The 17,328-nt window shown below is 39.9% G+C and overlaps 1 protein-coding gene across 5 annotated transcripts in view; it reads left to right on the top strand.

Annotated features, from left to right (window-relative positions):
- The window catches only part of DOCK10 (dedicator of cytokinesis 10), a 2,208,289-nt gene that overhangs the window by 1,666,919 nt on the left and 524,042 nt on the right, over positions 1-17,328 (top strand). For all 5 annotated transcript variants that reach the window (XM_069618176.1, XM_069618179.1, XM_069618177.1 and 2 more), the window contains exons 42-43: positions 11,998-12,135; positions 13,994-14,176. In XM_069618176.1, the coding sequence (XP_069474277.1) occupies positions 11,998-12,135; positions 13,994-14,176 (321 nt within the window). The remainder of the gene's footprint in view (positions 1-11,997; positions 12,136-13,993; positions 14,177-17,328) is intronic.

Here is a 17,328-nt window from a genome sequence, read left to right as displayed (position 1 = left end):
TTTAAATTGGTGCACTACGCATCCCCACTAAAATGAGTGCACAGTGGAAATGAGTGTACTGCATTATTCCAACAGACCAAATAGTATTAATTCCCACAATCCACAACCTCCAGCAACACAACAGCAGGACTGGGAGGGTGGCTTGCCTTCCCATGAGGAAAAGTGTGAACACTTCTGCTGAACCATAAAAGTATATGACTGTTCAGAGTTGATTCTTGGAAGACATGTCCCTGCAGAGTAAAACAAATGGTATTCATTAACAACTTACATCTGCCACGTGGTATGTGCTAAAGACCTTGTATATGCAAGAAATAGCCCAGCTGCATAGTCTCCTCTGAAATAATCTAATCATTCAATCAGCCAGACCTCTCCTGAAGGAAACTCTTCACACCTGGGAAGAAAGAGAGCCTACTACAAGAGGCAGATGCTGGAATCACTCAAGGAACTGGTATGCCATTTAAGATTGTGATCCATCCTCTTCATTAATATTCCTGATAACTAAGGAGCTCTTGGTTTAGTGTGATGAACACTGTCCAATAACATACATTGGCTATATATACCGGAACAATTATACACAAATTTAAATTGAATGGTTTCTGCTCTATAAGGGTTCAGACCCATAGATTCTGGGGAGACTCGCTCACTCGTTGATGGAGGGGAAGATGTAAAGAAAGGAGAATTTATAACAGGAAAGAGAATGGGATAGATTGGTTTTGGAACTATTTTATGGATTACCAGCAAATCTGTGTAAGAGAGGCCTACCTCGAGTTAAAGACCCAGGCCTTCCTAATTTGAAAAGCCAGCAGACAGACATCATTACCAAAAGAGGGAGACCAGGCTATAGAGGGTAGTTGACACCACTTTGCTAACTGATGCCCACCTGTCCCAAGGGGGAGTTAAAACAGTCTTTAAAAGAATGCTCAACTCTGTAAGAGAGCCAAAAGAAATTCCTAAGCAAATATAATGCCAAGGGGAAATATCATTCTGAAGATAAAAAAAAACACTGATGGAAGTTGAGCAAACATACGTTATCATTTTGCAAGTGTTTCACATTCAGGAATGTTAAATAGATTGGCATGCAATTGCATTTTCTCAAGAGGGGATGTTTAGTTGCTATGAATGAGAAGTAGAAAGATTTTGATAGGCAGAGATGTTAAAACTTAATTTAGTTTTCTATAAAAATTGCAATTTTATCCTGAGCCCTCATAAATTGTACAACACATGGTGGATGCACACTCAGGATAATTCAAATGTATTTAGGGCAGTGCGTGAGCTTTAAAAGTTCACTTCTATAATAATGCCATGTTGACCATTGATGTTGGCATTTCAAAGATGGATAAATGTGTGTATTTTTAAATTAATCCAATCTATTTCTATGTTTTGTCCTGAAAGGGGAGGAATGCTGTAGAGAATCAATGGGGGTCATTACGAGTTTGGAAGCAGCCATAGCGCTATTAGCGCCATGGCTGCCTCCTAACCTGGGTCTGGGTCCGGTCTGACTGAATGGGGATTTACCGGGACATTCCGACCTATGCAGATCCGGTAAGTCCCCATTCAGTGAACCATCCCCCATTCCCATTTGAGCCCCAATTTGTGGGCCCGTTATTAGCTCCAAGGTCCCTTGCTGGGACCCGCTAAGGGACCTCGGAATATGGCAGATGGGGCTTAATGGCACCGCCATCCTTAATGGTGCTATTAAGCCCCTACCGCCATACTCGTAATGAACCCCAATATTGTTAGATTGGGGCTTGCAGGTTCATAAAAACAACTTATTAAATACATTAAAATTGTGCATGTCTGATTTGAAGTGGGTGGAAAATATCCCTGAATTAGACGTCACCTGATTAAAACATCCTGCAACATACATGTCTCCCCTCTGTTCAACAATTCCAACATCATCATCACACAGGCACTCAACAAAATAGCCCCCTCAAATCACAAAACCCTGCAGGCACCACCATACACTATGGGTAGGTGGGAGCACTAGAAAGCAGGATACTGCTGCTGAGTGTGATAGGGTTTGCATGGGACAGTGCTATCCCTGACAGGAATTTGGCAAATTTGGGTGTGAAACCCTTAACACATGCACTGGGTGGTGTGCATGGATTGAGAGCTTGCTCTCTTCAATAAGAAATAAAACAATTGACATTTGTTTTTTGTGCAACCTATATTTAATTGTATAGCCAACACATGTTCCAACACTCCTTGGCTATTTTCAAGGCAGTGGTAGTAGGTTGTTCTGTGATGCTTAGGTTGGGCAGATGTCCGTGACTGTGCGTCACTATCCGTGAAGGTCTAGTTCAGTTGCCACGGCTGTAGCAGTGTGTAGTCCAGGGAGCATGGTCCCACTGATGTATGTGGAACAGAATTGGGACTGAAGAGTTGCGTAGAGCTTGCTCAGTCAACCAAGCGGCTTTCACTGTCATTACCTTAAACCATGGTTCAACAGCTCCCTCCTCTCTGCCAAGCAGGAAGCCAGACACCAAAAAAGAGCAGGCAAATGAACCATCCCCACCCACCAAAACACCACTAAAACCGTGCCACAACAAATACAAAACAGCCATAACCAATGCCACCCATTACCTCAAAGAACTCCAATCCACCACTAATTGTACACAGAAAGTTTTCAACATTGTCAAGTCCCTCTCCAAACCACCATCTACATCTCCCACACTAGCATCCCCTGCAGTATGCAACACCCTCATGGGCTACTTCAACTCCAAAATAAACATCAGGGAAGCCCCCCCCCTCTGCTTTCCTACTCACACTCCCAAGCTCACAAACATTCCAACACATGGGACACCTTCCACCCCATCAACACAGACACCCTCATCTCCATTACTACCAAAACAAAACCAGCACACTTCCTGAATGATGTCTGCCCACCCCATGCTGCATCCAATTGCATCACTAGCCTTGTTCCCCATTGGCTCATTATCGACTCCCTCATATGGTACTATCCCCTCTGCACTCTGGACAAATCTCACCCCTCCTCAAAAAACAACCTCTTGACCACATATTCCCTGACAATTACCACCTCATCACTGTCTTGCCATTCATCGCGACCTGCGACACCATATCACCACAAACAACCTACTCAACCCTTTCCAATCTGGATTTTGAACTGGACACAGCACTGAGACCCTAGACTTCATATCATCAATGACCTCCACAACATCACAGAGAACGGACACACAGCACTACTCATACTCTTTGACCACTCTGCAGCCTCTAACATAATCCGCCACTCTATTTTCATCAACATTTTATCCCCCAGGTTGGAACTCTCTGGAACCATCCGTAACTGATTTACTTCCTACCTTAGTGAGCGGCTAAAGAATAAACTTTGTATCTATGCGTCTTTTTCAATCTGACTGCACTTTGGTCAAGTAAAAGGTCCTGCAAGACTCTCCCTGTTTTCACTCTTCTTTGACCTATGCGTTGAAGCCTTTGTACAGACCCTTAGCAAAAACAACATCTGTTTCCACCAATATGCAGAAGACACAAAAAGATACTTCCAAATCTCATCCCCCCCTCACAATTTCAAATTGTCAAAAGCTATCTCTCCACTATCACCATCTGGATAGCGACACACATCCTCTAGCTCAACTGTTCCAAAACAGAATACATCCTCATTTGCCACCCCAGATAAAAAGTCCAACTCACCCGATGGATCAAATAACTCACCAAGAACAACCCACACGTATCCCTCTCCTCACCTGTCAAATACCTTAGCTCATCATAGACCCCTATCTTTCCTTCACACACCACATTGCTGCTGTCACCAAAACAGTCAATATACACTACACCTCCTATGTAAGATCAAACACATTTTTCCTCCTGATGACTTCTTCACCGCAGTACAATCACTAGTTCTCGCCAACCTGGATTTTGGCAATGATTCCTCACTGGACTCCAGAGCAGCACCCTTGTCATCACAAGTCATACAAAACAATGCATCCAGACACATCCTCCACCTACCCAAACATCACCACAGCTCTCCCCCAGCTGAATTGACTTCAAATGACTCTGCATTGTTTCCAAAGCTATCCACCACAAATCTCCATTTTACTTTCTTAAAAAACTCTAACTCTGCACATCCACACTGCACCCTTCATCACCACTTACATTAAGAGCTTCAAAACATACCTCTTTCACCACACATAACTCCATCCCTCCATCCCCCAGTTGTTTATCCTAATCTTTCTATCCTATCCTGAACATTTTTTGTAAGTTCTGTTTCACATCCCACCTTTTCAGTCTTTGAACCTTGTAAGGCACTCGGAGACCCTCCGGATAGTGTGGTAGGTCAGACATAGGAGACGGACAACTGGACAGTTTTGTAGGGAAAATGGGGCTCAAAAGTTCAGTGCGGGTAGACTCTGGTCTAAGACTGTGATATTAATCTGGTGCGAACAGCTCTGTTTATAAAGCAAAAAGAAAAATGTGAACCTAGCTTTTCATAGTAGCCGTACCGTAGCATAGTGCACCGCACAATGGTATAGCATGGACTGAGTTGCAATGAAGACTAATAAAACCTGACCCCTAACCTACTAATCTCTAATCCCTTGCTAAAATGTACAGCTCAGTCCAAAGCTCTTTGGTGCAAAATATTGGAGCAGATCATTGGAACAAGCTGGCTCATTTTATGAGATAGAAAGCACAGGCTGTGCAATGTCGCTTGGAAAATGCAAGAAATAAACGTGCAGAATTAAAGCTGTTTTGCAGTGAGGATGTGACAAGTTGAAGGGCATGGAATGTGCAAGTTCAAGTTGCTCAAATCAAACTTATTGTTCGAAACTTCCAGCACAGGAAGCCGGTGTAACGTATTGTCATCTGTTTGCTGCTTTGAATCTCTGTACAAATGTGCCAGGCTAGACACGCGTCCTCTGGAAGATTCTAGAGGTTTGGTCAGAGGAGGTGGTGTCTGATTGACATGTGACATCAGAGTGATGGTCAGGCAATTCTTACACGTTCCATAGGGCAATTTACTATAAGGGGCAGGTGGAGGAGAGAGCTCTTAAAAATGGAAGAGCACAGAGAGAAGAAAAAGAGCTCTTGGAGGATCTGGCTGTCTGTGCTGACTGTGATTGTTTGCTGGGCTTTCTGCCTTCTGTGTGTGAAACGGGGTGAGAGAGGAGAAGCCTGCTGCAGAGGAGGGTGTGCTGTGGGGAGAGACAGCCAAGCTGGAACCAAGGGCTCATTGAACCAATGGTTTGCTGACTTTGCCGGTGTGAATATTTCAATCATTCTTTAGGTGAGGAAAAAAGTACAAATGAGGTGTGTGTTGTATGGTTGCACATAGTGTAATTGTATGTCGTGGGCAGTTGCATGTTAGCAAATCTTTGCACTTAAAAGCGTAGATGGCTATTTTCATGTGTTTTCTTTACCATCCAACAAGCAGATCTCACATATAAACATATGAACTTTAAGCTGCCAGTACCAATGCTATGTTTCAATGCCATTAGATAACAGTATTTTGAACTGCAAAACTAAAGGCGTGTTTGAAGTTCGTTGTGGGAAAAACTTTTATCATGGGAGAAGCATTCCTATGAAATGTGTTTCTAGTTATGTTTTAGCCTGAAGAATAGAATCGGTCATCATTGCAAAAGGGAAACAAGAGTTTGAGATGTGTGTTTTCATTCTTGAATTAAATAGAAGGACATGTTAAACTCATCAAATTTAAACAAAAATGGTATTACTCATGGTCGCCAATTGCTTGTAAAAAACCTGAAAAGAAATAGATCAGGTTAGGTCTATTTATTGTGTGTTCTTGTTACTTGCGATGGCATATAGACAAGTACAAAACTAAGGAGGCATTTTTATTATTGCCTTTGGTAAAATCAAAAGAGCTGATTCCCCATAATACATTCTTCGGGTGATCTGGTAAATTCATGCAGAGTTTCAACACCATACCACGAATGAAATAGCACTGAAGTGGAGAATTGGCTACACACCTATTTAAAATATCAACAATTGACCTGTTGCAACGTACCATACCCCCAGAAGAAGAGTGCTGGTATGAACTGTGCAGTTTCCATTTTACACCTAAGATTTGCCACATCTTTGTCATCACTGCACTGGTGAAATGACTCCCACGGTCAGATTCTATCCTTTGAGGTAAACTAAACCTGGAGAAAATATGGTTGACTAGCAAAGTGGCTGCCGTTTGCATGCTGCAATCCGGTGCCGGAATGCATTCCAGCCACTTGGACATTAAACAAGTGACCGTTAACAAAAACTGGTTTCCCCATGCTGACCTTTGCAGTAGACCTACATAATCAATTTGTAAATCAGACCATGGAAGTGTCCGACCTCTTTTCATTAATGGCGTCCTGTGTGTTGGGGAAGTAGGTTGAAACTGTGCACACACCAAGCATCCCCTTGTATATGGCTCTACATCTTGTCATGTGTGGCCAATAGGCATATTCTTTTAAAATGCTTTAACTTCACCTCTGTGGCTGTAGACTTTGGACATATCGTACCCCAATAACATTCCAGAGAAATAGTTCTTCTTGGGTACAAAGATGAATCCACCAAAGGGGAGTCTAGCCCGCTCACATAGTCATTTTTTCACAGTGGCTTGCTGCATTTCAGGCCTTCTGTAAAGTTTCAGTCCCAGCTGTTGTGACAATAGGTTTTGCCTTTTGATGTCAGATCGCCGACTGCCTTTTTTGCAGGATGTTGGAATCTCTTTCCTGGGCTACACCATATTTGTTCCCCCTCTGAATGCCTAATATCAATGAGACTGCAGTAATTACTCCCCTGGTGTGACATCCCTTTTGCATGTGCATATATTCTTTTGAATGATCAGCTTCCACTTTACCCCTGATGCATGTCCTGTTCCTCTGGGAAGGAGAAGGTGATATGCTTTACCAGGTAGTGAACAAAGGAAACCTTCAGGGCAGGGCACAATGACATGTTGTGAAATAACCCCAGACAACCTTGCAGATATGTTCTGATCATTGGACGAGGTCACAGGAATCCAATGGATAATACAATTGTTTCAGAAGATTTTGACAAGTTATACTGTATTTCCATATGGGAGAACCATCACCAACAGGACTCTCTAAGCATATAGAAAACAAAGTTCCAAGTTTTTTCTGAGTCCCTTTCTAATCAAATTGTAAAGTATGACCTGCCCAGGGCTACACAAATGATTTAGGTGATACCATTTGCAGACCATGAAATCTCACATATGCAGATCTTGGCCACTGACTCTGAGGGCACCTAGAGTCTTTCTGGTGCCTTCATGTTTGCCACTATTACAAATCAAGTCTTACACAGTGCAGAGTGAAAGATGTGTATTGTCATAACTACGGAAGTCGAACCAACTCCTTCCACCAGTGTTGACTGACATTGATCATGTAATGTCCGGGTAAATAGTTAAAGACTTAAGCCCCAGCCTCAGACATGCATCAAGCAAACACTTTGCAAGTTCATATTCTACGGTAGGGTTTACTCAGCCATTCATCCTTCCGAGTTCGATACGTTAAGTGCCATTATATTGGTTAATGATAATAGCTGTTATTACAGCACTTAGAAGTCAAAGGATTCGGGCATAAAGTGCTATATTATTATGTATTACTTATTGTTTTGGTTTCCAATAAAACTTTACAATTACATACAGAAAGATAAAATAATGTTACCATGCACAATATACATATATTGTAATTTGCATACATTGTATTTAGAAAATACTCCTAAAATCATTTAAAGAAACATCTTTAAAAAAAACCTGATAAAAATCCTTAAAAATATTTAAAAACAACATTACATTATCACAATAACTCATTAATTTCTAATAATCAGACTGTAGCAAGCGACATCGAAACTGATCGACCCCCAACACATAAAACCACAGGTTTTTCCAATCCACCCCAGCCAGATTATGCACAGATTTACCAAACAAAGAGATGTGCTGCAATAAAAGAGCCAGGCAGGAAAGCATTCAATGTTTTAGATCCTCCCTAGTACTCAGATTTTTAAAATATCTACAAAATGCTAGACTTTTATGCAGTCCACTTCTTGGGCAGATGATTTCATTAGTATGGATCACATTCATTCAAAATCTAATATACATATTACGGGCGAGCCAATCAGCGAATTCCACTCATATGGTTCCTCCACACCAAATCTTTTATATACCACTCTGGCTCTAACATATGAGTGTGCCCTAACATATGAGTGCGTCCCAATAGAATTCCAAGTCTCAATCCAGTAATTTTGCATGATCTTCAATTTTACTCTGTCTGGATTATTTAAGAGAATTGCAAATGTTACTTCCAACTCAATTATTTTAATACAGTAATCAGCAAAATCCTTTAAAGGAAAACTACCATATAGAGACATTTATTTACACATATGAGCATACAGGGATTCCACAGGAGAACCTAACATTTTCCTATACAAGGTCCAATACATCCATAGCATCTTGTAAAGATTGAAGACCAAGGTCATATTGTATAACAGCTATTGGAATAAACTGAGGCAAAAATACAAAACTCTTCCGCCAGATCAGGGCTTCATGTAATGCTAATTCTTCCATAAGCCAGGTCAGAAGTATTTCAAGACCATATAATTGTTTTGGGACCACCTTTCTTGTATAACATTTTAAGCGATGACACTAATGAATATTTTCCAAATTTCCTATCAATCGCCTTCATCTGCCTTGCCAGTGTCAATGCCTTTTTTTTCCAAATATTCTTTGAGAAAGGATTCACAAGGATGAGCCATTAAGCCTAAACAGAATATAGTAGTTGTTATCTCCAAGCACACTTCATTAATATAGCATGCATATTTAAACGTATTATCCTTTTGTACAAAATTTTAATATTTGTGTCCTTAAGGGATTGATTCTTAATTTACAATGCCCCATAAAGCTCTCGAAGGCACTAAGCAGGCGTTGAATGCCGGTTGGAGTCCTATCAAGTATAATAAAATCATCAGAATAGGCTAACCATGTTACATGCATTTCCCCAACCTTTGAAATCACAAACGTGGCATTTTGTAGAGTTTTGCCAATATCCACCACGGATAAATTAAAAAGGCAAGCTAGAACAAGTTGTGACTTCCCTAGACATTTTCCCTTCTGCTTTAAGACTTCCTTGGAGAAGAAGTGCACAAATGAAGGTATATCATAATTGCTTATAGTCCCCTAGGCGGACCCCAAATATGTAGCTTCTTCCGCAACAGGCTTCTATCCATGAACTCAAATGCCATTGAAAGATCTAGAGAGGTGGCATACATTTGTGTTGTTCCTTTACTCCATGAAAGCTTTTCTATACAAGACAAAAGAAAGCCGTTACAATTGGTCCCAATGTTTCTCCTAGAGCCTATTTGAAATGTATTTAGGATGTGCCTTTCCTTGTCCAAATCTTCAAGTTTTTCAAGAATTAGGGCTGCAAACAGCTTGCTGTCCTCATCTATTAAAGTAATATGTCGATCATTTAACAAGCTCATCCTGTCCTCCTTTTCATATATCGGGATAATAAAAGAGCTACAATGATGTCCCATATTATTAATAGCATAAAAAAGAAAGGGGCACATCCGATCTATATAGCAAGCATTGATCTATCTTATGCATTTGACTGAATCATAAGGAATATATTATGGTCTAAACTACTACAACTAGGTTTTCCATCCAAATTTATATATTGGTTAATAATGCTGCATACTAATACTGCATATAAAGTAAAACTATCTAGTGATGGTGCTGTCACGGAGGCTATTCGAACTCAGATTGGTTTAAAACAAGGCTGTAATTTGGCAGCTACGCTTTTTAATCTTTACATCTGCGATTTAGACAGGATTTGGAAGGAGCTGGGGATGTATCCTGTTAGGTTAGGAGCAATAAGATTGCATTGGTTGGCATTTGCCGATGATCTACTTATAATGGACACTACTCCATCTGGCCTTCAAGCGAAATTACTTGCTTTTGAGAAGTATGCCCTGGACCTAAATCTTGTACCAAATGTTAATAAAACAAATATTTTGATATTACATGCTAGCAGGAAATTAAAATCATTTAGGTGGCAAATGGGTAACCTTGCAATAAAATACAATCTGAATTTTGCTATCTTGGCTACCAATTAAGCAGTAATTCTTTGTTTAAGATCTGGAAAGAAAGATTGAACATTAAAGTACGTTCACTAAAAAGCCAAATGAAGATCATCTACAAAAGCTATTGTCAATTATCCTTAAACCCTATGCCCGATTTCTTAATAATGAAGGTTCAACCGGTCTTGATTTACAGCCTTGATGAATGTCCTTATGATCTATCAGAGTATCTAGATATTATACAAGGACAAATACTTAAAGATGTATTAAATTTTGCAATGTCTATTCCAAACTGCATGATTAGATACGAGCTAAGCTTGATTTCTTTATCATGCAGGGTGACATGGCGTCTATTATCAAATTATGCGAAAATATTAAACCCGCCCAGAAATTGCTTATATCAAGATTTGCAATATGTGATGGAAACTAATTCAGTAGCCACGGTTAAGAGCTTTCAAACTCGAATGACTGTGATATTAGACAGACTAAAAGTCACTTCTGATGATTTGTGTCTTCGTCCTGCCTTAGTTAAGAAAAAACTATTTGAGGAGGACTGGATTCAAACAATCGAGCAAATTAAATGCTATTCTACATACTCCGAATATGCCATATTTCTGCGGAAAAGAATTCCATGTAATTCCTATGTTAATCAATTTCCTTGTCCGATTATTAGGAGGCTGTACATACATTTTAAATTAAATCAATTCCATACAAAAGAACGGTGTCAGCATTGGGCAGGAAAAGCATTTTACATGCAAACAATGCAATGTAGATTTCCGGTATGTAAGGAATCTTATGAAACCATAAAACATTTAGTATTGGAGTACGGTTATTTTAAAAATCCATGTACGTTTTATCTGGCTAAATTTGTTAATATTGAGTTTGCAGACTGCACCACATCTCTATGGGAAAGACTTATGAACGGGTACATTACCCATTAATTTTAGCATTGGGCAATTTCTTAAAAATCATAGAAATGGAACTCATGGGATTTAAAACCAAAGAAAAAATAAATTGATAAAGATGTATGACTTTAAGCTTTTAAAGTTTTGATGTAATACAAACCAAATAGAATATACTATAAAAATTCATTGTATGAATATACGTCTTGTAAATGGATAATGAAATGATGTGACAAAATTGTACATTTTACATTAGTTCTTAATGTGTTTTATGACTTGTATGTAATAACCAAAAACAAATAAATAAATAAAAAAGAGCTTTTCCAGGAAGTCGAGGTACACCATACGTCATAATATCCTCAAATAAAACATAAAATACCCCCACAAGGCAGGCAACTGTTTCAAAACTTTATTCGACAATTGCTTTGCCCCATCCGCTCTGGAATTACTCAATTTCCTGATATCAGATCACAAAGCATTATTATTATTATTATTTTTTATTATTATTATTATTATTATTATTATTATTATTATTATTATTATTATTATTATTATTATTATTATTATTGGGTAATTTTCAGAGAATATTGGACATGGAACAAAGCCATGCTGTAGAGAATTAAATTGACATTTAAAGTGCTCATCACAGCACATCACTATGGTAGACCTTCGTTACGGGATAGGTTTCTATGCTGCTGAAATGCAATTCAGTTGACTATGCAATGTTTAGCTAATGACAGGGCAACCCGTGTGCGTAATTGTAAAAAATGCATAGTTGTCGTCAATGTATTACTGTACTTCCATTTGTTATGTAATGTTGGACAATTGGCGTCCGACTATCTTGGTCGGCGCAAGACTGCAACTCCATGCAGCCCCTTGTGCTATAAGGCTATAAGGCCATACCAATGGATTTTTGCGTTTATCTAAATGTCTCACATAATTAACATTACATCCCACAGGGTGAAGAAAAATTCCCACTAACAACATGCTTGTTCTTCTTTCTACTGAACGTGATGTGTTTCTTTTCACCTCACAGAAGCAGCTGCAGCAATCGGATGGACAAAATGCACTCATGAAAAAGGTTTTTGACACATTCTTACTCTTTTTGCAAATCAACCAGTCAGTGGCAGCTCTCCAACACGTCTTTTCTGCTTTGCGGCTCTTCGTTTGCAAGGTAATAGTGTTTTATCTCGTGTTCCACGATGTTCAATTACTGAGAAAATATTGCACTTGCAGTTGTTTTACAAACTAAGGTATCCTAATTGCTCTGTCAATGCCTTGTAAATCACATTATTGCTATTACTGTGAACCACTAGAGAAAGGAGCCTCCTCCTGGTGAAATAGAATCAGGAAAAGCACACTATTTGGAAGCAATTGTACATTGGTATGTCCATATAGACTGTATGTCGCTTATGGCTGCTCCACGCATGATTTGACTGGTGAACACAATCGTTTTTATTACATCAGTTAGCGATAGTAGGAAAAGGAAAATTCCTCAAGGCGTGCACTCTCTGAACAGCCTTCTTAGCATACACTCAGTGAGATTTTGCTGTGGGACGCTAACCGCATTCACCCATGTAGTGTCACCCACCCTACCCTTTTCAAACACTGTTTGCAACAAGTTATCTGCAGCACAAAGTCAGCCTGGGTGACCTGAGTATACAGAAGAAGAACAGACGGTTCCCACATGCCCCGAAGCACTTTGAGGGCTCTATTCCATTTGGAACCGGACACCATTAATAGGAGCAACAAATTGTTTCCGTGCATAGTTTGTTTGTTTGTTTGTTTGTTTTTATTACTTGTATTGCGCACCAGACCCAAGGGTATAAGTGTGCATTGTATGAGACAGCTTGCTTGGTTACAGAACGTACAGTTATAGTTAGAATTACATGGACAGGTAGGCAATCTAGGATAGGATGACGTTGCATAGTGAGGATGAGAATAAGATACTATATACAATTCTAGCAAACATTATTACAGAAAGGAAATTGGGTAATGTGCTTTAATGCAGTATATAGGCAAGATACAGTTAATATGTTATGTACAGGTTATGGTAGCACATTATTATATACAATAGTAACGCAGGAGGTCAGGTGGAGTCATATGCCATATTACTGGTCTGAGTCTTTGAGCCAACTAGTGAGGTTCTGACGGAATTGTGGCTAAGATTGAAATTCACGCAGAGAAGGGGCTGAGGAGTTGCACAGTTGGGCTGCCTTAACAGGGAAGCTACATCCCCCAACTCTGGAGAGTATAAATCTTGGAACCAGGAGGCAATTGGTATTAGATAATCTAGTGGGTCTTAAAGACGTTTTTCTATAGTTAGACTGAGTGACCTAAGTCTGCACAAGACAATCCACGATCTGGCTTTGAGTGGAAACAATTATTTGCTCCCGTCAATGGCGTCTGGTTCCCAATGGAATAGAGCCCTTAAAGTGCTTTGGGGACTGTTGGAACCTTCTTTCCTCTTTCTAAGTCCACTACAAGGTGGGGCACAATAAGAACACCCCCATTCACCCTACGTGGCCTTTAATGCTTCTCCCGGTGAAGGCCTTTCTGCCCTTCTTCATGGGCCATAATCTGAACACTGAACATTCACCAGGAAAAGAGACCATCGTCAAGGGCAGCACGCCCAGGTAAATGAGGTAGCGGCCCCTGAAATACATGGCATAATTTTACTTGTGTAGGTCCAGCGTATTATATCGAATGCTGCTCCTGATCCTTTCTCAAATAAATGAAAGACTGCAATTTCTAGAAACTGAGGAGTAGGGCTTCTGTGAACATATTTGTACTTGAACACTGGGTAGACACTATGGCTGTTTTACTAAGACATAACGACAAGAGAGGGGTGGGCACATGCTTTGGGCTCGGTATACACATTGGAAGTTGTTTGGAAAAAAGAGCAGAATGCTACACGGTTCCATTCAATATCATGCTCTAATTTTTAATCCAGAACTCTTCAATCTGAAATGTCTAGATTGATATTCTCGTTATAAATGCTATTAAACCCATTCTCTATTTTACTTCAACAGTTTCCTTCAGCATTCTTTCAAGGACAGGCAGACATGTGCGGGTCATTTTGCTATGAAGTCCTGAAATGTTGCAACCATCGTTCACGAGCCACACAGACCGAAGCTTCCGCTCTCCTTTACTTCTTCATGAGAAAGAATTTTGAATTCAACAAGCAGAAGTCAATGGTCAGATCACATCTGCAAGTGAGTCACCTGAACCACTTTGCAGGGGGCACGTAATACCGTATCAGTCATCAAGTGTAAGTGTTAAATATGGAGGGGGAGAAGACCATATTGGATCATTAGTGCAAAGGATTAGCAATGACTAATGATTCATTGATCGACTGAAAGATGTGCCACCAGAATCGCAATGATGCAATATGAATATTCTCAGTAATTCAGTACATCCCCGGCAGATAATTTACAGTTTCAGTAACCTTTGAAATGACTATTCATGTCACTATTCCGCATATGGTGTTTCATTTTCAGCTGCTTGAGGAAGGTGTGTTGTTCCAAAATCCCTTACATGACTAGCAAGGTTAATTCTCTCATCAAATGTTCTGTATAATTTGATACGATAGATTGGGTGAAATGTTCCTTTCAAGCTATGTCCACCAAATGTGGTGACGAGGAAGTTAGTCTTTTGACTGCATATCCTGCCCGGGAATCTTTGGCCTTTCTTTCTTGTGATAGATAGCCTGCATCTGCGTGCAGGGCTGGGGTTGGTAGATTGTTTATACTGAACATAACATGCTTTTGTCTGATACATACATGTATTTCTCTCAGCACAAAAGTATTTTTCCTAGATACCACTGCATTTCTTGAAGTCTTGGTTTGGTTCATGAGCTCTCTTAGAACTACCTATGAAGCAATTGTTTTCTAGCCAATAATTGTGGTAAAAGTGCTGACCGAATTTCCGTTGCTGGGGAGGTGGGAAATTGCTTACACAGCCTTCAGAGATGATGGATAACTAATTATCAATACTCACAAAGTGCCTTACTTGTTAGTCGGGTTTGCACATGGGAAATCATGTCCACATGAATGCAGAAAATGTCAGCGCTTAGAGAAATATAATGAGGGGAATCGTTTGATGCTAGTATTGGGGGAAATGGGCGTGTTTCTGTAGGTCAGCTGTGTGTAAATGAATGGGAATGGGGGTTCAAACACCCCTATGTTCTAAACAATCATATGTCTGAAGACTCTGATATTTTACCCAGCCGATTCAGATTTACCATCACTGCCGTCTGGTACAGTTCCTACATCATACTCAGAGCAGCATAGGTTCCCCAGTTAGGGAGGGAGCTTGGTCCATTGACGGTACTTGTCAACTTTGTCAAAAGATGTAGAGAATTCAATACATGATATACAAAGAGGCCAATTATGCATTAAGACTGCTTGCTTTGCCAATAATATTAGGGCGTGACAATTAGACACAGTGGGTACAACCCCTACAAACGCAGTTTTTGTCATAAGAATGTGCCTGATCCAGCAGTGTGATCAGTCGGCCATCCTTCCCATCTTATGAGATACTGTTTCCCCAGGAATTGGGTATCATCCTTGAGATACAATCACTTGAAATACTGGATCTTACGTTTTCACAATGGCAAGCATTTACAAAAACTATATATGTGCTTGTTTTATCGTTGGCATAAAAACATGCCTGCTATGTAATTACACCAGTTGTTCATACCCTAGGCATTTTGTTTATGGTATAGGAATATTTATTAAATATATGCGTGTTAAGGATTTCAGTCAGGCAACACACCTTGGTCTTAGCCTAGTATGTAGCGCACAATTGGAATGCTTTCTCTTTATAGTCTATGAATTCAATTTAAGATGGCACACAACCCGTCTCACACCCCCTTTTTCAAATACACCGGGTCACAATAGACCATGAACCAGGCCGGTTGGTGAAAATGCAATATTTATTTATTTTTAAAATTCAATACATATTAATATTGGGCAGCAATCATCAGTGGGGTGATAATTACAATGTAGATTGAAGAAATACACTTGGTTAACCTTCTACAAGGACATATCTAAAACACGAATAAATAGGAACACTTTTTCTCTTTGGGTAGATAGCACATGAGTTGAGATTTCCCTCTGCAATGCCCTCCCAAACCCGTATGAATCGAATTGGGAATGGACAGAAAAAGCAGCAGTGATTCAGGAATATTGTGAAGCAAACAGAATCAAAATCCGACCTTCCCTCGCAAAATAAGAGGCATAAAATGACACTCGGAAATTGACAAATAATTAATGTGCAGTTAAATCTATGAGGCAAATATGATTTCTCACAATAGTGAAAATATAAAAACACTGGCAATCACAAAGCAAGTTCTCAACACAAGGCATACAGTTCACAAACAAGTTGAAAGTAAGAACATGACGTATCCAAATCACACGTTGGAAAGTTGCATTTTCTCTCAATTGCTGTTTTAAATGACACACATGGTTTATATGAAAAATGGGTGAAATATTCAGATTTCGAATGTGGTTTTTGGGCTGAGGGACAGATGCACATCACAGGGAAAATATAGAAGTGAAAGGAGGGTTGTCCCTGAAGATTTGGATGAGATTTACAAGATAAGAGGTTCGGTTTTGGTAAAATGAAGCCGTGAAAGAGAGAAAATTGTCTGGGAAAGAAAGACAAGTTTTACTTAAGCTATATTATCAAGGCTAGATAGCACTGCCCATGAAACAGGTTAAATAGGCGGCATTAACCTGCTCCACGCTGCGTTTCTCTTAGTGTCAGGTGATTGGAATGTTAGAAACCTGACATCAGCTTTATGATGTGGGTTTACTATGCATAGGATCATCCCACAGTTGACTTTAGCTAAACTCATTCTTCACATAAATCACACATTTACTCAATTTTGGCATCTTTACAAATTACCTAGGCTGATTACATATTTCATGCTGAGCATAGCAGTCCAACTCTACAGTTTTATCAGACTTTGATTCGCCCTTCTACCGGTTTTACGCACTTTTTTGTGAGAAATATATTACTTAAAATTCTATGGGCCTTATTACAACTCTGGCGGTAGCCGTTCCGTTAAAACCACCATGGCTACCGCTGTCGTTGCATTTTTTCCGGCACCCACGAATGGGCAAGAACCGGGTCATGCTGAGTACGGTGGACCCGGCAATTGCCCATTTGCAGGTGCCGGAAACATGGGACTTCCCATTCCCATTCAGCCCCATAGGTCTGAATGGAAATTGGGACGTCGGATGCACCGGCACATGCTGAATGTGCCATATAACTTTAGTTGTGTGTACATATTATCATAGGGCTTAACGTTCCATCATATGTCCTTTCCACATGATTCCCATTTTTCGGGCGTCTGTGTCCC

Source organism: Ambystoma mexicanum, chromosome 10, assembly GCF_040938575.1.
Source record: "Ambystoma mexicanum isolate Mex_15411 chromosome 10, UKY_AmexF1_1, whole genome shotgun sequence".
Lineage (NCBI taxonomy): Eukaryota > Metazoa > Chordata > Amphibia > Caudata > Ambystomatidae > Ambystoma > Ambystoma mexicanum.
This window is presented reverse-complemented; position numbering and strand designations above follow the sequence as displayed.